Source organism: Geotrypetes seraphini, chromosome 2, assembly GCF_902459505.1.
Source record: "Geotrypetes seraphini chromosome 2, aGeoSer1.1, whole genome shotgun sequence".
In the NCBI taxonomy this organism is placed as follows: Eukaryota; Metazoa; Chordata; class Amphibia; order Gymnophiona; family Dermophiidae; genus Geotrypetes; species Geotrypetes seraphini.
In genome coordinates this window covers 296,013,550-296,040,480 of record NC_047085.1, presented here as the reverse complement: position 1 = coordinate 296,040,480, position 26,931 = coordinate 296,013,550, and the positions used below count along the sequence as shown (strand labels likewise).

Sequence of the window (26,931 nt, the reverse complement as noted above, 5' to 3'; positions counted from 1 at the left end):
ATTACCCCCTAGTGGCCATATTTTAACACAAGAACATAGCTCATAAATTTGTAAGATATATCTGTGGTCATTCATGATGATGAATAGGCTAAGCAAGGGCAAGATTGGCACTAAAGAATGTATCATAAATATGTATGTTCACATGTACCTACTCTTACCAGCACATACATCAGTGCTTCCCAAACCTTTCTCCTATGTGACACCATCTTAGGGAACAAAAAATTAATGTGACTCTAAGCCCTACTCTAGTGTTGTCTTCAGGCTCCCTCCTGCACACCTCTGCTGTAGCCCAGTCCCTGCCCCTAACTGAGTCACAAACTGACTTGTAGCATCCTATAATGACTGGACCAATGACATCAGTATCCTGTACTTTTTAGTGCAGACATGGTCACAACTCCAAATAAAGATTTTGTGACCCCCCCTTTGGGGTTATGACCCACGGTTTTGAAACCACTCACATAGACACACAACTATACCTGTGTCTGAGCAGATGTAAATGCATGTGTTTGCTTTCCCTAGAGTCATGTTATCAAGGCCCATATTTTGCTTGTATAGAGTAGGACCAATATCTGTGCCCTGTTACAAAATTACCCTCCAGGTATTGCTGTTGCATGATGGCAGAGATTCTCTTCTCCACAGGGGTTGTGAATGTTACCTCTGCAGCATCTCCAGCCATAGCTTATTTTGGGAGTAGAAGACCTGAGTTCCAAACTGAGCTCATGTCTGTCTATATGTAGTGTTCAGTAGTATCGCTGAGTTATAGGGTGTCCTCACACTGTCCTAATTACTGATCTGTTTAAAATTTATCTATTTTCTGACAGCAAATTTTAAAAGCAAAGCACTTATATGGCCAGCACCGGATGTTGACTGCACAAATGCTGTTTAGGGGGGAAGTTATCAATGCGGGCATCTGTTAAGTTTGTTATTTTAGCATAGGGTCTCATTTCATAAAATGGGACCTGTACTAAAATAACCCAAGAACAGTAGCCCACATTGATAACTGCCCTTCCGAATGTTGACCAAAATATCTTTCAAATAATAAAATATTTATGGAGTAAAGAGACTTTTTCCTCATACGATGAGACTTATTTCTGAGACTTATGTTAGTCAATATTCATCCAAATGTTTTTTTTTTTTTTTTTCAACGCTGGTCACCATAGGTTAATTTGGACCAGATATTCCATGCCATATCCAGTGCTGAAATCTGGATCTTTGGTTTCTGCTGGAAATTATCTGATTCTGCCAATATTCAGTGCAAGGCGGTTTAGGGGATGCTATTTATGCAAAGAGAGCGGGGCATTTTCAATATGACGTCCAAATTCAAGTTTGGACATTTTGCAGAAGACGCACAAAAATCCAGTACCAAACATGCCCATATTCAAAACTGCAAAACGTGTATCTAATTTTTTTCAAAATGGCCATTTTTCAGATGTGCATCTTTGAACCATTTTCAGAAAAAAAAAACCATAAACACGTCCAAAAGAAAATTGCACAAAACAAGCCATTGTGATGTAGACTGGCTACACAGATATCCCAGCAGAGCAGTGAACTTCACATAAAAGGTCCCCAGGTTTACACCTCACCAGAATCTCCTTATATTGTGTGGTGAGCCTTCCAAATCCACCAAATACCTACTATATCCAACTGTACACCACACCAATAACCCTTATGCCTGCAAGTGACACCTATATGTTGGTACAGTGGGATTAGGATGGGGTTTGGAAGGCTCATATGCTGCACTACAAGGTTAGTGGTTAGAATGGAGTATGGGCCTGAGTCTCTATCTCTATGGTTCACTGCACTGCCCACCAGGTTACACCAGGAACCTGCTTGCTGCTTTACCAGGACTGACTGTAACATCTGAAGCTGTCATACAGGCAAATATGTATGGTTTCATTCACATATTTGGAAGGTGGGAGGGCATTAGTGACCACTGAATGAATTGCAAGGGGGGGGGGTCATGCTTACATTCCTCCAACAGTCATCTGATCAGTTTAGGCACCTTTTTGGCATTTACACTTCCCTCTCCCCATTTGCGGTTTCGACAATCGCAATTTCACATATTCATGATTTTTTTGGGGGGAAGGGGGAACCCCCCCATAGTTTACCATGTTCCCACCTCTCTCCAGCCTTCCTCCTGGCATCCCGGCCTTACCTGGTGGTCTAGCGGGCTTTCGGGGCAGGAGCGATCTTCCTACGCTCCTGCCCCATGTAGATCGCCAATAGGAAATGGCTGCCGTGAGCTCCCGTTGTAGTCTCGAGAGATCACTCCTGCCCCGAAAGCCTGCTAGACAACCAGGTAAGGCCAGGATCTGGGGGGAAGGTGGGAGGGAGGTGGGGGTGGGTCAGAGCCGGACGAGAAGATATTTGCGGTTTTTCTTAATTCGCAGTCCGGCTCTGCCCCTATCCCCCGCGAATGCCGAGGGAGAAGTGTTGTCATTGTTAAAAAAGGATTAGCCTCTGATGTCTAAATTATGCCCTGGATGTGTTCTTAAATGTTTTGATTATGGTAGAAAAACATCCAAGTCATAAGCCTGTGTACACTACAACACGCCCTCTTGAAATTTAGACAAACTACTGACAAACTGCATAGAAAACTGTCTAGACGTTAGGTTTTGAAAATATCAAATTTGATTTAAAGGAAAAAACATCCATCTGCCCTTTTATACCACTTTTTGATGTTTTTCTCTTTTGAAAATGAGCTCAATAGTGTCATGGTAGTCTTGTAGATATTCAGTAGCAGTTTCCATTTAAGTGTTGCTGAATATCTGCCCTGGATCCATCAGGGTGAGTTAATTGAGTAGGATCTGCTCCTACCAGCTGATGGGGGCATGTCCAACAAGCCGCTGCTTTGTGGCGGAAATCAGACAGAAGGGTTTAAACTAAGGAGATAAATCAAGGCAGGCAGAGAATTAGGCAATTGAAACACGTTAAAATAACAAGACAATTACAAATGAAACAGAGACAATCAGGTGAATTGCAGTGTTCAAGTGAGCAATAGCAGTAGCAATAGAAGTCAAGCAAATTTGTGAGGCAAGATCTCCTTTGGCTGAACCCATGCTGACTCCGTCTCATTAAATCATGTTTGTCTACGTGTTACACAATTTTATTTTTTATAATCGTTTCTACCATTTTGCCTAGCACCGAAGTGAGTCTTACTGTTTTGTAATTTCCATTTTTAAAAAATCAGCTTAACATTGGCCACCCTCCAATCTTCAGGTACTACAGATGATTTTAGCGACAGGTTACAGATCACTAACAACAGGTCAGCAAATTCATGTTTGAGTTCTTTTATACCCTGGGATGTATACTATCCGGTCCTGGCGATTTATTACTTTTTAACTTATAGATTTGGCTCAGTACATCTTCCAGATTCACTGAGATTTCTTTCAGTTCCTTCACATCATCACTCTTGAAAACCATTTCCGGTTCAGCTGCACTGGTTGCTAATGGAAGCAAGAGTACTTTTCAAATTTGCTTGTATTTGCTATAAGATGTTATTTGGATTAGCTCCGCTATATCTCCTCTCTCATTTTGAATAGTACAGTTCAACTAGGCCTTATTTATTTTTCCTAATCCCAAAAATTGCCATTATAAAAATATTTTGATTGATCTTTGGCTTATCAAGCAGGTAAAGTTAAAGTATGGTTAGATGACCTGATTCAACAATCTGCATCTTATTACACCTTTAAAAAATTTGTTAAGACCTATTTGGTCAAAAAATTTGTTACTTGATTGATGACTATGTCATAGTTTCTTAGAGGGGCATAATCGAAAGGAACGTCTAAGTCCGTTTTCGTCTAAGTCGCATGTCGTCCAAAGTAAAAAACGGCTTAGGACACATTTTCGAAAAATACGTCCAAATTGTTTTTCATTTTGAAAATCGTCTAAGTATACATCCAAGCCGCTAAATCGTCCAGCTTTATACCACATTTTCGTCCAACTTTTTTGTCCGGCAAAAACGCCTAGAACAAGCCCTGTTGGACGTGAGAGGGGTCTGCAAAATGATGGACTGAACACCCAGACATGGCACCTAAATAGTGGGGTACCTTACAGGGCACTGCTGTGAACTTCACAAAAAGGGTGCCATGTCATCATCTCACTACAGCTCCCTTATAGGTCATGGTGAGTCCCCCAAACCACCTCCAGAATCCCCTAGGCTCACTTATCTACCACCCCAATAGCCCTTATGGCTGCAGGAGCCACTTATATGCCAGTACAAAAGGATTTTTGGGGTGTATAGGGGAGTGCACATGTTTCACTATCAATGCAGTGATTACAGGGGCTTATGGGCTCCATGGGTCCCTAACCCACCCACAAGATAACTTAAGCCACCTCTGTGCAGCACAACTAGGCTTTCCTATGCCAGGCTGCCAGGTTATGATGTTCTGGAGGCACAATTTTCAAGTTGTGATTAATATTTTTATGGGTGGGGGAGGTCGGTGATCACTGGGGTGGTGTGTGGGGGTCTGTATTATCTGGTCACTTTAGGTGGGTTTTTGTGACTTAGACCATGTTTTAAATGGTCTAAGTCACAACCTCCAAGTTCCGTCGATCCTGTGCTGTATAACTTTCGTTTATATATACAGTACGACTAAGTCTAAGCCGGCCCACGTCCTGCCCAACTCCCACCCTTGAAAACTCCTCCTGACACGCCCCGTTTAGCTCTGGTCGTTCAGTGGCACTATGAAGACCTAGGTTGTTTATAAATATGTCCAAAACCCGTTTTTATTATCGGCACTTGTACGCATTTTGACAATGTTCGTCCAAGTGCTGACTTAGACCGGTTTATGGATGTTTCTCTCTTTTGATTATGAGCCCCATATTGTATTTTTCACTATTGAAATATTGTATAGTACTCCTTTTCTGTGTGCTTTGTATCATCACTGGAATGTCCAGTCCTCTTTATTCTGTGAACCGCCTAGAACTTTTTGGGTGTTGGTGGTATAGAAAAATAAAGTTATTATTATTATTATTAACTCAAGCTAATATTGACCCTGTGCTTCTTTTCTTTTTTTCCTAATTTATTTATGAATACTAATTTTCTTAGAGATGGTAAATAGATGTGATTTTTATAGGTATCATCAATCCTATATTCTGCGCCAGGGTATGTATTGGGTCCTCCCAGAGCTCATGGAAAAACTCCTAGATTGGTTGTGGTTAGAATGGCAACTCATGTCTCCAATACACCTTTGTCATGTGCTCAGTATCAAAATGCCTAGGTACAGTAAAGATAACAGAATATTAGCTGATACATGGAAAACATTGCGTTATGTAAGTAATTTAACAAGTATTCCAATTTACAAATCTACAAATCAATCTATATGGCTAAACTCCAAGTTTCAAATTGGCAGAGAAAAGATCGCCTGGAAGCATTGGATGATAGCAGGAATACGCTTATTGGATGATGTTATCTCTAATGGTAAATTGCTTGAGTTTTCACAGTTGCAATATAAATATGGCCTTAATAAATCAGAAAGTTTTAGATGGTTGCAATTGAAGCAGGCCATTCAGGCGGGGTTCCCTGAGTGGAAAAACCTTAATGATCAATATAGTATGGAGTTCTTATGCTTTCAGGCGGACTTCCTGGGTCACCAGGCTGCCCAGTGGTATAAATTGTTAACTGGACTTATTAAAAAGAAACCAAACACTGGATTGAGAGACATTAGGAGCATTGAGATCATGCATCAAATTTCTGCGACTCAATGGACACAAATTTGGACTTGGAGGATAAGATGTACAGTGTCAGTATCTATGAGACAAACATGTTTTTTTTTTTGTTACATAGAGCATTATGGACCCCTGTTCGGTTACAAAAATTGGATAGCTCTAATGTTGGCACTGTCATCGTGAAGCAGGGACTTTAGATCATTTATTATTCTATTGTCCATTTGTTATGACTTTTTGGAAATCAATTTGGGACCATATTAATTGTTTATTAGATAATCCAATGGCATTGTTATATGATACTGTGCTGTTTGGTATGGCAAGGAGAGCAAAAAGTCAGATCTCTTCAAATAATAACAAATTATTACTTATAATGACTGGGGTTGTCATTCAACAAATTACTTATAACTGGAAGAACTGGAATCGACTAAATTATAATTTTTGGTGGAATTCTCTGTCATATATATAAAATGGAAAGATTTATCGCAATACAGAGAGGGTGTTTTAGGAAATTTCAAGATGTGTGGGAGCCATTAAAAAAATATTGTACTGATTAAATGACATCTTTTCCCTTAAATTTACAGGTTCAATTATGAGGGGGGATAATTTTATTATCTTATTATTATATATGGTACAATATATTTGATTATATAATGGGAAGGGTGGGAAGGGTGGGTGATAATAGCATATTATTTGTACTCTTGAAGATTATTAAGTGATATATTTATGATTAATTTGTTTTAACATATGGATACACTTATTGTATGTTTAAAAATGAATAAAGAATTAAAAAAAATACTAATTTTTTTAGAGATGGTAAATAGATGTGATTTAAAGTGTGGCTGCCATTTGTCATAGTGTTCATGATGAGGTCTAAGAATTTTCTTAATAATATAAGCACTTTTGGCTTTCCAGGGAGTGTGTCTGACATTGCATCAATCAGCTTGGCTCCTTTTCTACAAAGCAGAAATTACTTTAAGAACATTTCTGAGAATAAAGAGATTGCTAAGCTCATCTCTGTTCTCAGCACGGCTATAAACTCAACCAAAAAGGTAAGCATATGTAAAAATCTATAATAACTTCATGCACATGTTTTCAGATAGCTGTATGAATTCCAAAACCTGTTAAGTCCAAAAAGCTGTTTTCTGAATAAGTGTAAGTTTTTATTTCCAAGAATTTTACCCAAATCAACAAAATCCAAATACCACCAAAAGGTTCACAAAGGAAATGAAGCAGCATCTACAAAGGATGTATACAGTCACAAGTGACCCACAAGATAAAAACCAAATAATGTATAAAATATAATTGACCCAACACGGGCCATGTTTCGGCAAAATGAAATGCCAGGGGTTGTGGTAAGAGCAGATATCGTTACTGGTTTTAAGAAGGGTTTGAACAATTTCCTGGAGGAAAAGTCCATAGTCTGTTATTGAGAAAGACATGGGGCAAGCCACTGCTTGGAAGGTTGCTACTGTTTGGGTTTTGGCCAAGTACTAGTGACCTGGATTGGCCACCGTGAGAACGGCTTGATGGACCTTTGGTCTGACCCAGAAAGGATATTCTTATGTCTTATGTCTTCCTCGGGGATCTTTTAGGGTTCACAAAAAATCCAAGTAGTTTATGAGGCTACAAGCAAACAGCACAGCACCCAAGCCTTCAGTGTAAGCTGTTGTTACGTGTTTTAAGTTATTTGGATACTTATTAAACTACAAACTGGTACATCTGATCTTCTCTTCCATAATCTTATTGTTGTTTTGCTGCAAGAATTATACCCAGCATTTTTCACTGAATATCATATACCTTATGAATAATTTGCCTTTTAATACAAATTTCATACACTCTGTGGCTTTCTATTAGAAGTCTGTTTCTAGTATGAATCTGTTTTTTAAAATATGTACTTAACACCTCTTCAGTTCTAAAGTGAATAATTTGAGTTTGATTCTTAACTCTTCCCCCAGCTCCCACACAAAGGCAGCCTTGCAGCATTGTCCTTTATAATTAAGAAATATGTTGACAATTGAAAGTAGCAATACTGATTAGATGGTCAACTATGAAAGAAACTTCCTTCTTAGACAATAATAGGAAGATATACAGTGATATTCTGTGAACTACTTGTCAATTAGCTTACTACTGATTTCACAGTGACTGAATCTTTACATTCATTTGTATTTATCCTTATCATAGATATATATCTAAAATTATTATGGTGATGTGCTCAGACCTGTAACCCAATAAATAGTGAAGTCACTACTATGAGTTTAACAAGGGGACCATCATTGCAACCACCTGTCCCCACCCCTCCCTAAATGGTCTAACAACTGTTCAGATACTCTATTTTTGTACTTATCTGAATTGGGAGGTAATAGCTGTTGAACTTGGTCTTGTTAAATCTCAATGGTGACTGTGTTGTAACAAATAAAGTGATGATTAAAATTCAAAGGTGATTGTATTTGTCCTCATCAATTCCCGTCCCCCCGACTCGAGTTTCGTCTACTTCTTCGGGGAGGGACACTAGAAAGTTAAATCAAAATATATTCATTAATCCTACTTTTCTCAAAATTCATATAAATAATACGATCTAAGCTACATCTCTTCTAAATTCTTTTTCAATTCTTAACTAATAAAGTTATCATGTTATATTACCTAATACCGGCTTGCTGAGACCAGATTCGTTCAAAATCTTCGGGCCATCTGGATAACTCTACTCTGCCTTTGTTCTTATATAGGGGAATAAACGGAAAGGGCTGGTCTAATTGAATCCCCGGATGTGAACACCGCCAGGGAAATTCCATGTTATACTATATGGCTAACCACTCAATATCAATATTCAAACCTTGTGGATGCAAGGTCTGCTAGTTATATATAAACCGCTGTTCTTTCTGGATTAACATTTTCGAGATATCCCCCTCGGTGTTCTGAATCTGTATTAAGACTGTAGGCGTCTACAGCTGTCTAATCAGCCAATCGGGATGCACGTTTAAAAAAAAAAATGCTCCCCAGGCAGGCCGCCTATATTGAAGGCGAGGCCCGCAAGACACCTAGGCCCTGATTCTGTATAGGATGCCCGGGAGAGGTGTCCTATTCAGAATTGGCCTACACTAAACCCCGATTCTGTAACTGGCGTCCATGTTACAGACGCTGGTTAGAGAATCGGGTTAGATTAGACACGGCCCGCTACACTTATCGTGGCAAGGGATCTCTCTGCTGCTATAAGTATAGCGGGCCGCGGCCCCCTGACCGATCGCTGGCAGGAGGGTGCCCAAACCCTCCTGCCATAAGATGCTCCCCCCCGACACTACTGACCGCCCCCCCCGACACTACCAACCTCCCCCCCCGACATTACCGATCTCCCTCCCACCCCGACACTACCGATCGCTGGCAGGAGGGTGCCCAAACCCTCCTGCCAGAAGATGCCCCCCCCCCCGGCAATACTGATCGCTGGCAGGAGGGTGCCCAATCCCTCCTGCCCGAAGACGCACCCTCCCCTCCTCCCCTGGCGCTAACAACCCCAAACCTCCACCTCTAGAAGCCTGGACCAATCAGGCCTTAGGCATAGCGGGTCCGCCCATCCCCACTTAATCTAAGGCTTGATTGGCCAATCAGACCTTAGACTTAGTGGGGATGGGCGGACCCGCTATGCCTAAGGCCTGATTGGTCCAGGCTTCTAGAGCTCTTCAGGCAGGAGGGATTGGGCACCCTCCTGCCAGCGATCGATATTGTCGGGGGGGGGGGCATCTTCTGGGAGGAGGGTTTGGGCACCCTCCTGCCAGCGATCGATATTGTCGGGGGGGGGGAGGGTGCGTCTTCAGGCAGGAGGGATTGGGCACCCTCTTGCCAGCGATCAGACAGGCCGCGGCCCGCTATACTTATAGCGGCAGAGAGATCCCTTGCCGCAATAAGTATAGCGGCTGCGTCTACTTACAATGTAGACCAGCATTTTGCTGGCCTACATTTTAGCGTTTCTCCTCTACTAGGGAGACGCGTTGGGCCGCCTAGGTTCGCCTAAGGCCCGCCTAAGGTCCTTAGGCGAGCTTAGGCATCTTGCGGGTCTCCCTAGGCTCCCAGAGGCGCCTTCAGGCCTGCCTGGGGAGCATTTTTAAAAAAAACATGCATCCCGATTGGCTGATTAGACAGCTGTAGGACGCCTACAGCTGCCTAAAACCGGGACGCACTTTGGAGAATCAGGCCCATAGGGCCTTAGGACAAAAGGGGACTTAGGTGGTTTTTTTATTATGCTCCTCTAAGTGTCCACAGAATGAAGGTACAATTATTTATTTGGATTTATTTTTTTACACCTTTTTCAGTAGTAGCTCAAGGTGAGTTACGTTCATGTACGTACTTTAGGTATCTGTAAGTCCCCAGAGGACTTACAATCTATCTTTAAACCTAAGGTAATAAAATGTTAAAGTGACTTTCAGTGGGATTTGAACCAGGCTTCCCTGGTGTTCCAATCACTAGGCTACTCCTCTTAATGTGTTTTTATTAATCTGTTTCTAGGAGGTTCTCACAGCTGTTGGACGTTTTAAATGTTACCACCATATCTGGCAGAGGGAAAGAGAAAGAACCATTCAGAAATTCATTGCAAAGAATCCTCTGCTGAGTGAATTTGAATCCCAGATCCTCTACTTCAGAGACTTAGAACTGGAAATAAATAAGGAGCCTGAGTACATCTGTGTAGGAACAATAGCACTATATACTGGTAAAACTATAGAATTTTCAAGTTCTGGATTATTTTTCAGTTAATGTCTCCCATATTTTCTTTTTGGAGTAGGGGTGCAGAGATAAGTTTTTCCAAAGTGTTGTCCGACAGACGTGACATCATGGTTGATGTCCGACAGACGTGACATCATGGTTGATAGTGCAATTTTTAATATGACAGGTGTCTTAAGTAACCTGGTGGGTGGGCTAGTGAGCCATAGCCCATAAGCAACTTTAACCATTACATTTATGGTGGAAAGTGTGAGGCCATCAAAACCCTACTTTATCCCAGGACAAGCAGGCAGGTATTCTCACTAGTGGGTGATGTCATCCGACAGAGCCCCGATACGGACGTCTTGCAAGCATGTCTTGCTTGAAGAAACTCAGAAGTTTCGAGATGCCCGCACCGCGCATGCGCCAATGCCTTCCCGCCCGATGCTCTGGGCGTGTCTCCTCAGTTCTTTTTCTTCCGCGGAGCTGAGAAGTCTATCTTCAATTTGCGCCCATTGAATCTTTTTTTTTTTGCCTTCTATTTTGCCGCGGGTTGAGTTCTTTTGGCTCTCCTGTGCATTTATTTCTTTCTTTGATTTCTTTTTTCAAAAAAAAAAAAAAATTTTCCTTCCGATACCGGGTCAGCTGCGTGGCTGGGGCCCCGCGCCTTCGACCTTGCGGCGGAGCTTTTCCGGCCTATGTCCCGGCCGATTACCGGTTTTAAAAAGTGTAGCAAGTGCCAGCGTGCGATTTTGCTCACGGACCCTCATCGACGCTGCTTACAGTGTCTGGGACCGGATCACTTCCCGAAATCGTGCCGGCCTTGCTCCACTTTGACGGCGAGAGCGTTTAAGCGCCGCTGTCTGCTGTGGGAGTCCATGTTCAAGATGGAAGCTTCATCGGATCCTGCAGCTTCGACATCGACATCGACGGGTGCTTCGACTCCTTCCGCGAAGCCCTATGCCTCCCCGGCTGCTTCGGGCCTCCTGAAACCGGCATCGTTCACACCGGTTTCGGCCCCGGCTTCGGCGCCGGGGCCTTCCTCCGTCTCCTCGGAGCAGGTATCGACCCCGACAGTTCCACCGGTGGTGCTCAAGGTGCCGAAGACTGGCAAGCAGAAGCACGCAGCACCGAAGGAGCGCGGAGACCGTGCGGAAGGGCCCCCTTTTGGTGCGGATCCCTCCATATCGGCTTCGTTGCGGTCCCTTCTGGAGGCTCAGTTCGTGGAGCTCATGCAGACCATGGGGCCTCGGCTGATTGCCACCATCCAGGGTGACCTTCCAGCTTCGGCTTCGAGGGGCGGACCGCCCCCTCCTCCTCCTCCTTGCCGCACGACCTCGTTGCTCGGCGAGGAGGAGCGGCGAGCGGTGTCCGGGTCCTCGAGGAGGTCCTCCGTTAGCGCTGTACCTCCTTTGGAACCGATTCCCTCGAGGAGGGCCTCCCTTAGTGATATGCCTCCCTTGGAGCCCATCCCCTCGAGGAAAGCCTCATTTAGTGACCTGCCTCCCTTGGAACCGATTACTCCGCCCCATGACTCAGTGTGGCGTCCACCTTCGGGGCCACCCAGTCCTGGGCATAGCAGGAAGCAGGACGATTTCTTCCGAACCCCCTATCAAACCTGGGCGGCGGCGGGGGAGGCGCCGACTCTTCCGCCTCTTCGATCGACGGCATCGAGTCCAATCTGCTCCTTGGAGGCGTCTGAACCAGTTTCTCACAGACGGGCTCGATCCCCTTCCAGGCATCGGGAGGGGCATCGATCCAGACATTCTTCGAAGCATTCCTCTCGGCACTCAACCGTCTTGCCTCAGAAGAAATTGCCTCGGTTGGGGTATGCTGCTTCGACTGGGTCTCCTCCTCCGGGCCCGGAGTTTGAGGACCCTGAGGTTTTCTACTCATCCTGTTGCTCGCAGGCCTCTCTGGAGCCTGAAGCCTCTTCTTCTTCTAGTCCGTCTCGCAGACCAGCGACGGCAGACCAACTGTCCTTTTCATCGTTCCTCAGGCAGATGGCAGATGACATGGACATTACTCTCGATGCTGGGTCTCGATACTCCAAGGAATATCTCGATACCATGCACTTGCCTCGTCCTCCGGCGGAGTCCTTGCGGCTTCCCCTGCACAAGCTCCTCGACCAGACCTTCATGCGATGCTTCGAGTCTCCTTACTCTATCCCTGCGGTCCCTGGCAAATTGGATGCGCGGTACCGCACGGTGCATCATAAGGGCTTCGAGGGTCCTCAGCATTCTTACCAGTCCCTCCTGGTCGAATCCTCGCTCAAGCGGTCTCATCCTGGCCAGGTCTATGCTTCAGTGCCTCCGGGCCACGAGGGCAGAACCATGGATAAGTTTGGTCGACGCATCTATCAGAATTCGATGATTGCGTCTCGAGTCCTGAATTACAATTTCCACTTTGCAGCCTACTTGGAATTTTTTCTACCTGTGCTTCGGAAGTTCACACCGTGCATCGAGTCCCAGGCTAGGTTTGAGTTTGAGGAAGTGGTTGCTTCGCTGTCCCAACTTCGGCTTCAGTTAATGCAATCTGCCTATGATGCGTTCGAGCTCTCAGCCCGAGCGGCGGCCTGCTCGGTGGCGATGCGCCGGTTGGCCTGGTTGCGGACCATTGATATGGACCCGAATCTTCAGGACCGCCCGGCGAACGTCCCGTGTGCTGGGGCGGATCTTTTTGACGAATCCATCGAGACTGTTACGAAGAATTTGTCTGACCACGAAAAGTCCTTCCAATCTATCCTTAGGCCGAAGCCTAAGCCTCAGCAGTCTCGACCTTCTCGTCCGCCGTTGATTTATCAGCGGCGTTATCAGCCGAGGCAAACTCCACCTGCGAGGCAACCGGCGAAGCGCCAGCCTCCCCAGAAGGGTCAGCCTAAGTCTCAGTCGCCTGCTGTCCCTAAGACCACTCAGCCTTTTTGACTGTCTCGTCGAGGGCATAACCAACCTCGTTCTGCCTCCCCCTGTTTTTCCCATCGGAGGGCGCCTCCATCAATTTTATCATCGCTGGGAGGCCATAACAACCGACCTCTGGGTCCTTACTATCATCAAGGAAGGATACTCTCTTCATTTTCATCGGGTCCCTCCGGACCGCCCTCCAAGAGAGTATCCTTCCAACTTGACTCAGACCGCCCTTCTTCTCCAGGAAGCTCAGGCTTTGCTCCGGCTTCGTGCCGTGGAGCCGGTCCCGACGGACCAACTGGACCAGGGGTTTTACTCCCGGTACTTCCTTGTTCCAAAGAAGACGGGCGACCTGCGACCCATTTTGGACCTCAGGGCCCTCAACAAATTCCTAGTCAAGGAGAGGTTTCGCATGCTGACTCTTGCTTCTCTCTACCCTCTCCTCGAGCAGAACGACTGGTTATGTTCTCTGGATCTCAAGGAGGCCTACACTCACATTCCCATTCATCCGGCCTCCCGCAAGTTCCTCAGATTTCGGGTGGGACATCTACATCTGCAGTATCGAGTGCTTCCATTCGGCCTGTCCTCGTCTCCCAGAGTCTTCACGAAATGTCTGGTGGTGGTGGCCGCTGCACTCCGGAACAGGGGTCTTCAGGTATTTCCATACCTCGACGACTGGCTCATCAAGGCCCCGTCAGCTCCAACGGTCATTTCGGCGACCTTGACCACGATCTGCTTCCTGCAGAGCCTAGGCTTCGAGATCAATTTTCTCAAATCTCATCTGCAGCCTACCCAGTCCCTTCCCTTCATCGGGGCGGTACTGGACACCATTCAGCTTCGAGCATTCCTTCCTCCTCAGCGCATGGATGCTCTTCTTCGTCTTTGCCAGTCTGTGTCTTCTTGCCAGTCCATCTCAGCGAGACACATGATGGTCCTCCTGGGCCACATGGCCTCTACAGTTCATGTGACACCCTTTGCCAGGCTCCATCTCAGAATTCCTCAGTGGACCCTAGCTTCTCAATGGACTCAAGTGTCAGACCCGTTGACTCGACACATCATAGTCACTCCTGCTCTTCGGCGGTCTCTACTTTGGTGGATGACCTCTTCGAATCTATCCAGAGGTTTGCTGTTTCACACTCCTCCTCATCAGAAGGTTCTCACAACCAATTCCTCGACCTATGCCTGGGGGGCTCATCTGGATGGGCTTCACACTCAGGGATTCTGGACCAGTGCGGACCGCCTCCATCAGATCAATCTTCTGGAGCTCAGAGCCATCTTCTATGCTCTTCAAGCTTTTCAACATCTGCTTCACGACATGGTGGTCCTCATCCGTACAGACAACCAGGTCGCCATGTATTATGTGAACAAGCAGGGGGGCACGGGATCGGCCTCCCTCTGCCAGGAAGCTCTCAGAGTCTGGGATTGGGCAGTTCGCCACAATGCTTTCCTCAAAGCTGTCTACATTCAGGGGAAGGACAATGTCTTGGCAGACAACTTGAGTCGTCTCCTCCAGCCTCACGAATGGACTCTCCATTCCGACCTCCTTCATCAGGTCTTTGCACAATGGGGGACGCCTCAAATAGACTTCTTTGCGGCTCCCCACAATTTCAAACTGCCTCAGTTTTGCTCCAGGATCTACACTCCTCATCGCCTCGAGGCAGATGCCTTTCTGCTGGATTGGGGGAATCGATTTCTGTATGCGTTTCCTCCATTTCCTCTCATTCAAAAGACTCTGGTCAAGTTGAAATCAGACCATGCCACCATGATTCTAATAGCTCCTCGGTGGCCCAGGCAACCTTGGTTCTCCCTTCTACTTCAACTCAGCAGCAGGGACCCGGTCCTTCTCCCAGTGTTTCCTTCTCTGCTTACTCAACATCAAGGATCACTGCTTCATCCCATCCTGCAGTCTCTCCAACTGACAGCTTGGTTCCTCTCAACGTAACCCCTCACCAGTTTTCTCAAGCGGTGAGGGATGTCTTAGAGGCTTCCAGGAAGCCTGCTACTCGACAATGCTACTCCCAAAAGTGGACTAGATTCTCTTCCTGGTGTATTTCCAATTCCAAAGAGCCTCAGCGTGCTTCCCTCTCTTCTGTGTTGGACTATCTTCTACACCTGTCTCAGTCTGGTCTCAAGTCGACATCTATACGAGTCCACCTGAGTGCTATTGCGGCTTTCCATCAGCCTCTACAAGGGAAACCTCTCTCTTCTCATCCTGTGGTTTCCAGATTTATGAAAGGACTTTTTCATGTCAATCCTCCTCTCAAACCGCCTCCAGTGGTTTGGGATCTAAATGTTGTCCTTTCTCAGCTTATGAAACCCCCTTTTGAGCCTCTGAGCAAGGCTCCACTAAAGTTTCTCACTTGGAAAGTGGTTTTTCTGGTGGCCCTCACATCTGCTCGCAGGGTCAGTGAGCTTCAGGCCTTGGTGGCGGACCCACCTTTCACAGTATTTCATCATGACAAGGTGGTCCTCCGCACTCACCCGAAATTCCTGCCTAAAGTGGTCTCTGAATTTCACCTCAACCAATCCATTGTGCTTCCAGTGTTCTTTCCAAAGCCTCATTCTCATCCTGGAGAATCAGCTCTTCACACTCTGGACTGTAAACGTGCTTTGGCTTTCTACTTGGATCGCACCAAACCACACAGAACTGCTCCTCAACTTTTCGTCTCCTTTGATCCAAACAAGTTGGGACGCCCTGTATCGAAGCGCACCATCTCCGACTGGATGGCGGCTTGTATCTCTTTCTGCTATGCCCAGGCTGGATTACCCCTTCCCTGTAAGGTCACAGCCCATAAGGTCAGAGCAATGGCAGCCTCTGTAGCCTTCCTCAGATCGACACCGATTGAGGAGATTTGTAAGGCTGCCACTTGGTCCTCGGTTCATACATTCACCTCTCATTATTGTCTGGATACTTTCTCCAGAAGGGATGGACAGTTTGGCCAAACAGTTTTACAAAATTTATTCTCCTAAGTTGCCAACTCTCCCACCATCCCATTGAGGTTAGCTTTGTAGAAGGATTTATGGTTCACTTAGCAGTATTATAAACACGTTACGTTTCTGTTAAGTGGTCTAGAGAAAACCATAACCTTTTATTCAAGTTCAAATATCATGGTCTAATTATACGACACAAACCCAGGCTAATGAGAAATATCTTTATTATGAAAATAGAAAAATATAATTCACAAGCCAGCTGCAGAATCTAAATATTGTTCAAAATATCTAATTACACAAATGAAACTCAGTACATGATTATCACAATCTAATGGTTAGACAATTAAGTAAAACTTCTTGTTAAACACACACTATTCCTTATAATAATAATCCCTGATTAGCAAATGATTATATTATCACCCAGGTAACTTTTCAACCCTTTACCTTTATCAATAGATTCCTATCTAATTCCCAAGCTAATAAAAGTAATTTCCGTATGCTCACCCTTAATTAGCCTCTCCGGCACAATTAGGTGGAAGAGAAAACTTCGTGTCAGCTGGAAGACGTCAGGAATACCGTTGTAAAAGTTACACGTGTTGAAAATCCTTGATGAGGCTATAAATCATCAGCAATAAGTTCCGTTTATCTGTGCTAAGTTCAGAACAGTTTTTAAATGTCCGAATTTCTATCTCTTAGGCAGAGAATCACACAAGGTAACTTACAGGTCTAATTATTGAAAGAAAAAGTTTACAATTAGAACATCTGTGAGCAGATCTGAGCTTCCCCGGACCTTATCACAGACTAACTAACTATTAATTAATTAGCACCTTTCTTTTCTTGAATCTCATCAGATGACTTCCTCGGACCAATCCAGAAACAGAACTTGATGAATAGCCTTTCTGTATAAAGTATCATATATGCTGGAAGACCCAGGGCCGTTAGACAGATAAGAACAGAATAATTTCTTCAAGATTCACACTGTCCCATTATTAAAGCACAGATGAATGCCCTTGAATAGCAACATTCGGGTACATCCCCATAATGCATCATTCTTCTTACTTCTTGCAAAATTCATGCTGGAAAGTTGCTTGCAGAGAGATATTCATGAAACAATGGTTCAGGCTTGATGACATCATGGAGGCCTAACCTTCAGGTGTGAATACGGAAATATCCCTACAGTTTGGAGGTCACCCACTAGTGAGAATACCTGCCTGCTTGTCCTGGGATAAAGCAATGTTACTTACCGTAACAGTTGTTATCCAGGGACAGCAGGCAGCTATTCTCACGTCCCACCCACCTCCCCTGGGTTGGCTTCTCTGCTAGCTACCTGAACTGAGGAGACACGCCCGGAGCATCGGGTGGGAAGGCACTGGCGCATGCGCGGTGCGGGCATCTCGAAACTTCTGAGTTTCTTCAAGCAAGACATGCTTGCAAGATGTCCGTATCGGGGCTCTGTCGGATGACATCACCCACTAGTGAGAATAGCTGCCTGCTGTCCCTGGATAACAACTGTTACGGTAAGTAACATTGCTTTATTGCTATATAGGTGTTATCGGGCTGATAGACAGGTAGGTATAGTAGGTTTTGGGGGAGTATTGAAGGGCTCACCATGCATTATAAGGGGGTTATGGTGAGATGTACATCTGGCTTCCTTTATGTGAAGTTCACAGCAGTGCCATCTAAGGGGCCCCATTCCTCTATTGGCATGTCTGTGTGGCCAGTCCATTACAATGCTGACCCCTCCCATGTCCAAATGGTCTAGATTTGGAGATTTTGAACTTGGATATTTATGTGGTTGGACGTCCTGATGGCTAATATGTCCAAATAGGTTATTTTCAAATAATAATATATTTGGATGTTTAGCAGTTTTGAAATAGGCGTTTCCCTGTCCTGACTTTTGGACTTTTTGCTGGAAACATCCAAAGTTGGGAGAATGAGTTTATGCATAGAAAAAAGAACAATTATGGAGAAATTCTAATAAATGTAGCAGATACATACTGTTTGTCTTTGTTTTAATAATTACTGAGTATTCCTTTGTATACAGTGGCAATCTGTTTGCCTTCTGCAACATTTAGAGCAGAGATTATGTAACTATTTAGCTTTGCTTTTTAATTAGTAGAAATAACTTTCAAACATGCCTTCTATTTTTAGCCCACTCGATACTGAGAGAAAGGGAATCCTCTGTATAGGCAGGGATTTCTTATTCCCCTACAAAAGACTCCTGTGAGATGTTAAAGACACGGGAGTTTCACACTTCTACTCCAAACATCTATCTTGCTTTTGATTGCTAGCCACTTAATTGGTTGAAAATTTGATATGTTATGTATTTATTTGTTTCCATATTCTTAACATTTGGAAAAAATGTGCTTTATTTATTTAATAATGCATAGCTCTGAAGAAGGAACCTGTGTGATCTTAAACTCATAAAGTAATACTTTTAGATAATTACTAGCTGATGCCCCGGCGTTGCACGGGTATTTAATTATAGCAATAACACTGTAAATGGATTCAAATAAAGATACTTTATAGTGGTGAATGAAATTATTTTTTTACAGCTTAATAAAAAGTACAATATTCAAATTATAATGTGAAATATTTGACAAAATGAATACAATACAACTAACGCAAAACGTGATTATAAACAACAATTTTAGTTTCACCTCCTGGAGCAAGAACATATAAATTCTTGGGTGAACCCACCCTTGAGCAAGCAACATAGAGTTGTGGGCCGCGAGACCCCCAGAACATATCACCCCAGGTAGTGAGGGATCTGCATACCAAGTTTCGTTCAAATCGGTCAAGCCGTTTTTGAATTACAGTGAGAATGGCAGCTTTTTACATTTTTTCCATTGACATGAATGGGTGAAATCTGATTTACTGTTTGTAGCTCCGCCCACGTGTGCAGGTGGGCCGCAAGACCCCCAGAACATATCACCCCAGGTAGTGAGGGATCTGCATACCAAGTTTCGTTCAAATCGGTCAAGCCGTTTTTGCGTGATCGCGGCACATACACACACACATACACACATACATACCTCCGATTTTATATATATATAGATAGATTATATTGGTCTAATTGAAGGATATTCTGTAATGAGCAGGCAATTGATCATTTACAACAGAAATACTTTACCAGTTTCTTTTGAAATACTTAGTTCATCTCTTCCAGCTGACTTGAAATCGGCATTGACTTCAGAGACCAAAGCCTGGATAGTTGACTTTGGTTACCACTGCAACCAGAAATACAGAACAGAGATGGAGAATATTTTTATTTTTGTGGAGGAAGTGAGCAAGAAACTGAACCGGCATATCAAAGATTTGGATGACATAAGAATAGCAATGGCAGCACTGAAAGAGATCAGGGAGCAGCAGATCTCCATCGATTTCCAAGTGGGACCTATTGAGGTAATGATAGAGTTAGCAATATATTTAAAAGCTTTGTCCATGTTCTACTTTGATATAGAAACATAGAAACATGATGGCAGATAAAGGCCAAATGGCTCATCTAGTCTGCCCATCCGCAGTAACCATTATCTCCTCCTCTCTCTAGTCTAAGAGATCTCATGTGCCTATCCCACGCTTTTTTGAATTCAGACAGCCTCTGTTTCCACTACTTCTTCCATGCATCTACCACCCTTCTGTAAAAAAAGTATTTCCTTAGATTACTCATGAGCCTGTCAACTCTTAACTTCATCTTATGCCCTCTCATTCCAGAGCTTCCTTTCAAATAAGAGACTTGACTCATGTGCATTTACACCATGTAGGTATTTAAACGTCTCTATCTTATCTCCCCTCTCCTACCTTTCCTCTATTATTGAGGTAAATACCTAATCTCCTACTGTATATGATATAGATATATATTGTGTGATTATTTGGAAACTGTGATACAATATATATTGCATAAATGATTTAGGCACATCAATGATTTAATAACTAATAATAATAGTAATCATCATAATATTACTGTTTTGGTAGGAATCTTATGCTATTCTAAATAAATATGAACTGTTGGTGGCAAAAGAAGAGATGGAGAAGGTGGATATCCTGCGCTACACTTGGGAGAAGTTGCTAGTCCAGGCAAATGAAGTGCAGAATGAACTTTTTGCCCTTCAGCCAAATTTCAGAGGCGAACTTATCACTACTGTTCAAACCTTCATTGAGGATTGCACAAATTATTATTCAGATTATGAAAAGGTATCCCATTCAAATATAAATCATATTTTCTCAGTGACAGCTTAGTGGGACAGAATTTTATCATCCTAAAATTAATCTAGCTTTGGTACTCTGGTTCATGGTATGTTGTTTGATGTAGGGGAAACTATGCAACTAAATTATGAAATATTTGGGGGCAATTCTGTAAGTGGGATTCTCCTTTTAGGCTTTCTAGAGCCATTTGGTGAGAGCCTATTCTACAACATAACCTGGGTACCCAGATTACACTATAGAATATCATTGTAACCTGGCATGGGTGTCCCTAAAATTTAGGTATCCACAGTTACTTCAGGCATAAATCTGGCCTAACTGGGGGCGCCTAAAAGCAGCAAGGATGCACATAACCTACTGTATTCTGCAGCTATCAGCACTCCCTTGCGCCACTCATGTAAATGCTTGCCTTGAGTTTACATAATATGTTCTGTCCCCATATTAATGGAAGCAGGTTGTTTGCACTGAAATGTATGTTTAACATTGCCTTTAAGTATGTAAGCAAAATTTAGTGTCTGTACCTTTAAGAGGGGCATTCAGTATTTATAGTGCCTGTAAGCTGAGCACTGTATTCCATCAAGTTTTTTTCACCCTCTACTACCATATATACTCAAATATAAGCCGAGATTATTGGGCCAAAACATGACCCAAAAATGGGGGGGTCTTGGCTTATATTCAGGTCAATGCCCACCTGCTCCCCTCCTGGACCTGTTGCAGGTCGTAAGACATGGTGGTCCAGCGGTGGGTCCTCCAGCCTCCTGTCTTCGCCAACTCTAAAAACTTTTACTTCCCTCCTGCCTCCCCCATGTACCTTTTGAATTTTCTGGTGGTCTCGCAGTGAGCTGGGATAGGAGGCCAACTGTAACAATTTTTACCTCCCTCTCACCTTTTCCATGTACCTTTCAATTCCCCGGTAGTTCAGTGGTGAACTGAGCAGGAGCAATCTTCCCATGCTCCTGCTTGGCTTAGAGCTGCTAGCTGAATGACTGCCACGATCTCTTACGGGACTCACCGGGGAACATTGGCGGGGGGGGGGGGGGTCGGCAGGAGGGGAGATTGGGCATCTCTCCTGTCGGGGAACATTTGGGGGGGGGGTTGGGCAGAATGGACTGGGCATCCCTTCTGCTGCTATCATTGGTGTTCTAGTGAGAAGGATTTGAAAATTGCTTTCTGAATTATAATTAAATATAGATTATGCTCATAAGTAACTATATTTTTGTAATTTAATTTTTTTAAAGCTTGTTTGCTTATTTTTTTCAGAATGGACCAATGGTAATTGGAATTGCACCTCAAGAAGCCAGTGACCGACTTATCATGTTTCAGGTATAATTAAGTTGAAATAGTCAGTTGTTTGAAATTTAGTGATGTTGATATACATATTTATCTATCTTAGTAGTTTAAGGGCTACTCTGAATCTTGAGGATTTTAATATTCAAACTGAGAATTCTGTAGATCAGGGTTTAATTTGTGGGGGATGGGGACATGGCAGGAACAACAGAAGATGAGGCTGGGATTAGGGAGTACAGTGATTATTCTCTATTATGCTTTAGACTTGCTTCTCTTTTCCTATTCCCTGTAGGCTGAAGGTGCTAGAAAAGAACATCCCTGCAGTTCTCAAGTTTGAAAGAAAATAGTGGAACTGTGTTTCAGGCTGTTTCCCTATACATTATGCTTTGCTGTAGTTCTATTTGCTAGAGCTGTAAACCTCTGTCCATACCTGACAGTAGTGCTGCCCAATTTGTGATTCGAATCGATTCTCCGATTCACTTTGGTTGAATCGATTCGAATTGGTTTGATTTACAGTACATGTCATTGCATGGAACACTAAATCCCTGAAGACAAGTAGGATATATCAACCACACAAATGAGTGATGTTCGCCAATAGTGCTTACTAGGGCATTCTCATAGGATGTTATGGAAAAGCCCTGCCATGTTTTTCTAGACATACAGAATATGGAATTTCCCATGTGCATGCCCCTGAAAAATCCCCTTGGTTCATTTTTGTCTGCAGTAATAATTGCATGCCCTTTCTCCTGCAGCAGAACTTTTATTGCATAAAATTGGACTTACTGATTCGTTAGCCCCTTGCTACCACCGCAGACCCGTTCGGGATTTCCTTCTGCCACCGGAGTCCTTGCTTCGATGTAACTTCCGGGTTTTTTTTTTTTTTGGGGGGGGGGCGCGCTGTTGAGCAAGGAAGCAAGATGGCCGCATAATCTCCTTTCTCCTCGATAGTGTGCTAGATTATCGAATTGTAGCAAACTTTTCCCGATATTTTTCTTGCTGCTATTAACTTTTATCGATATATGAGATGTCCGCCATGAAATCTACAAAACCTGAGACTTCTCCAAGTCAATCTTCAGGATCTAAAAGATCTAAACATGATCCTCCCTCACCGGAAAAACCATCCACTAGTAAGTCCTTGCAAGCTTCATCTGATGCAGTTTTAGACGAGCTCTGGGATTTGAAAGATCTTATTACAAAACAATATGATATCACCTGTGAAATGAAATCTGAAATAAACTCGCTCACTGCTTCTTTCGCTGCCTGCGCGGCACGTGTCGACTCTCTTGAGAACAGGGCTGATATGGCGACGCTCTCCTTCGCACAGTTTGAAACGCAAGTACAACAGCGATTTAAACAATTAGATCAAGATATGGAAGATCTTTGTAATCGCAACTGCCGTAATAACATAAGAATAATCGGATTACAGGAAAATTCTGAAGGGTTTGATCTAACTAAGTTCCTTATTGACACTTTGCCGAAACTGCTTAACATCACCGCAGACCTCCCGTTACAGTTTGAGTGGGCTCACAGAACGCCATCTTCTTTGAAGCCTGGATTTACAAGACCTAGGCCGATCGTGGCGAAGTTGCTACGCTACCCTCAAGCTCTTCAGATTCTGAATGCTGCCAAGACACATAAAAATCTAACTTACGCTGATAAGAAATTCTTAATTGTTCCCGACCTCGCGAAAACCACAGCACAGAAGCGAAAATCTTTTCTGGATTTACGGGCAAGGCTGAAGTCCATGGGGGCACGCTATGGCCTGCAATATCCGGCCCGAATGATTGTGACAATCAACAATTCCACGAGACATTTTGAGTCACCAGAGCTCCTTCAATCTTTCTTGGACAGCCTGCAATCCCAAGGAATGTCATCTACCTGATCGTTTTAGCCGATCCAGCGCATCAATGCCTGCTTCTGTCTCTTTTCTGCTGGTCTGCAGTGACCGAAATAATCTTTCTCCATTTTGTGATGAAACCTGTACTCTACACTTGTTTACTCGCCGGACACGGATAACTTCTACTCTATTCTATGATTCATTATTGCTCAGCGTATAGTGAAGACTTTGCTTTTAATTTGACTTTACTGGTTAACTCTAAATGAGATTCTTTGGACAGTCTTCTAAATTCAAGTTTTTATTTTTGCCTTTATGAATGCTCTTCCTATCACTCTTGTTTGTCTTTGATAATTGCTAACTCACTCCCCACTTTCCTGTCCTTATTAACCCAATCTTAATCCTTTCTACTTGGCTACTGAATCTATACTGCTGACACTAGACTCTATTTCTATCTCCTGTACCGCTTTCTCTCCTCCAAATAGCAATAAAGATCTAGTCCCTCTTCTACAATCATTTTCAGATAACCTGTCCTTTCGCTACTCTCTCTTTATCTACTGTGATCTATATCAGGCATTCTGCTGTTTCCCCTAATGCATACAATGACTACCATATCTCCTTCTATGGTCATCATACTGTACAACCTTTTTATTTTGATTACTTACTTTTGTCTTTATTACGGTGACTCTTATCATCTCTAGGTTCTCATTTTTCTTCACCCTTTGTTACTACTATTCTTTATTATTATTGCTATTGCTATGTTTCTGGTTTCCAATGATTTATTATGCAATATGACTTACTATATCTCATTACTTGCATACTTAAGAGTATAGGCATACTCAATCTGATTGATTGTCTCTTACACCCAAGGCATAGCATTATAGAAGAGACATAGGAGAATATTTAGAGAATATCCTGAAATTTGAAGATATAAAGGGAATGAGGGGTAAAACAGAAATACTAAAATGAACAAAAAAAAAAAAGGAGGGAAGAATTAATCATATTGGGGAGAAAATATACCAAAAAAGGGGGGGGGGGGGAAATAATATCACAGAGCTTTTTTATTTCCTTACTTTATCAACCTACCATTCAGTTGAAGCATAAACTGATCACCATATATCTCTGTTTATCTGTTGCCATTATAGTTATGCAAACTTTTCCGTATAGGCAGATTGACTTTTGGTATATGAAATAATGGTCCTGCTATTTTTGGGTTCTTTTTCTTTATTTTGGGCAATTTTGATTTTAGTTTTACTTATTACATACTCTGAATATACATGAATCACTATTTCACTCTGTAGGAAAGTGTCTCTTTGATTGATTAACTTCACTTGTAGATAAGGGGAAGTGGGGAGAGGGTATAGGATAGGAAATGAATATCAGGAGGGGGGAAATAATAATAATAACAGATTGATAACAAACTTATATAATCTAAACAAAAATATAAATGGATAAAAACAAAACCAAACAAATAAAATATACAAAAAATAAAAAGAAAAAAACTAAAAAATCTAATTAAAAAAATAAATAAATGTAACTAATGCTCCGATATGCTCAGTGTTGCAGCACCATAAGTTTGAATTAATGTTGTATAGAATGAGAGGTCAGTTTAAACAAATATCTACCACTTGGTCTCCTTTATCCTCATACTTACAAAATGCTCGCATCTAATACAGATTTACACTGTACTTTCTTATTCAGTACTGTAAATGCCATATGCCTTTTTGTTGTATATCATATGTTTTTCTTTTTCTTGTTCCTGTGTTCATTGAAAAACTAATAAACTATCATGGAAAAAAAAAAAGTAACTTCCGGGGTTTTTTTTCTTTCGAGAATGGCCTACCTGTACATTCACACAATAAGCAAAAACCCTAGCAGGAATATTATTCAATGATAGTACAATACATGTAATCCCCTAATGCAATTCTGGATAAGTTGATAGCATTGACGTGTTCCCAAAAGGGATATATACAAAAACGTCTAAAAACCGGCCTAAATCGGCACTTGGATGATCAGTAACAAAAAACATCCAAGTGCTGATAATCAAACAGGGTTTTAGACATATTTAAAAACCTTCACAGTGCTGCTGAACCAGAGCTAAAAGGGGTGTTCTAGGAGGAGTGGTGAGGGCGGGATTTGGGTTGGAAGTGGGCTGTCCTAGACTTAGTCGTACTGCATGTATAACCGAAGGTTTTACAACACTGCTTAGATGGAACTTGGACCTTGTGACTTAGGCCATCTAAAACCAGGTCTAAGTCTACAAAAGGTATCCAAAGTGACCAGATAAGCACTGCAGACATAAAGTACAGACCCCCACACACAACCCAAGTGATCACTGACCCCCCCCTAAAAAACATAATAACAACTTTACATATCTGCCTCCAGAACATCAGCACCTGGCAGCTTGGCATAGGAAAGCTTAGTAGAGCTGCACAAAGGTGGCTTAAGTGGTCTTGGGGTGGGTTAGTGAACCATGGAGAAGAGGACCCAGGCCCATAAGCCACACTAATCACTGCATTCATGGAGAAACATTTGCACCCCCCAAAAAACCTCAAACCCTTTTGTACTGCCATATACGTGGCTCCTGCAGCCATAAGGGCTATTGGGGTGGTAGATAGGTGCATCTAGTAGATTCTAGGGGTATTTTGGGGGGGCTCACCATGACCTATAAGGGAGCTGTTGTGAGATGTTTATGTGGCACCCTTTTTGTGAAGTTCACAGCAGTGCCCTGTAAAGTGCCCCACTACTCTGTTGCCATGTCTGTGTGTCCAGTCCCTTACTTTTCTTGCCCCTCCCACATCCAAAAGGTCTTTTTCTAGGCGTTTTTGACTTGGACGAATTTTTGGATGAAAATGGGGTATAAAGATGGACGACAGCGGTCTGGACGATCAGACGGCTGGACATACAATTGAATGATTTTTGGAAAAAAAAAAAAATGCTGAATGTATTTTTTGAAAATGGACCCTTTCCTGTGTCCGACTTGTGAGTTAGGCCAAAACGTCTTAGACGTTTCTTTTGAATATGCCCCTCTAAATGTGTATTTGGCCTCAGTGCATAAGTGAAAGCTAATAAACACCTGGTGAACCAGGGTTCCAGGCTTCAACAACTTAGAGGGAGCTATTTTTCAAGCCCCACTGTGCACCATCATAGGTTCACATACATGCACTAAATCAAATATGTGAATCATTAAGTGAAGGTTTCAAAATGTGCCTTAAACAGAAAACAATTTCAACTAATCCAAAATACTGCTCAAAACTGGCGAATTGCTCAGTACTTATCTTTTAATGATTCTGCAACACTTAACAGCGTTGTTCAGCGTTATTAAACTCGACTCTGGTAGTGTAAGAACTTGTCCACGCTTTCAGCTCAACCGGCCCAGTTTCAGGTGCAAAAACCCTTCCTCAGGAGCTTCTGTTT

The 26,931-nt window shown here is 43.1% G+C and overlaps 1 protein-coding gene across 2 annotated transcripts in view; it reads left to right on the top strand.

Annotated features, from left to right (window-relative positions):
* DNAH5 (dynein axonemal heavy chain 5) overlaps positions 1-26,931 on the top strand; it is a 598,099-nt gene that overhangs the window by 218,936 nt on the left and 352,232 nt on the right. For both annotated transcript variants that reach the window (XM_033929843.1, XM_033929844.1), the window contains exons 22-26: positions 6,583-6,719; positions 10,165-10,366; positions 19,360-19,595; positions 20,166-20,384; positions 21,654-21,716. In XM_033929843.1, the coding sequence (XP_033785734.1) occupies positions 6,583-6,719; positions 10,165-10,366; positions 19,360-19,595; positions 20,166-20,384; positions 21,654-21,716 (857 nt within the window). The remainder of the gene's footprint in view (positions 1-6,582; positions 6,720-10,164; positions 10,367-19,359; positions 19,596-20,165; positions 20,385-21,653; positions 21,717-26,931) is intronic.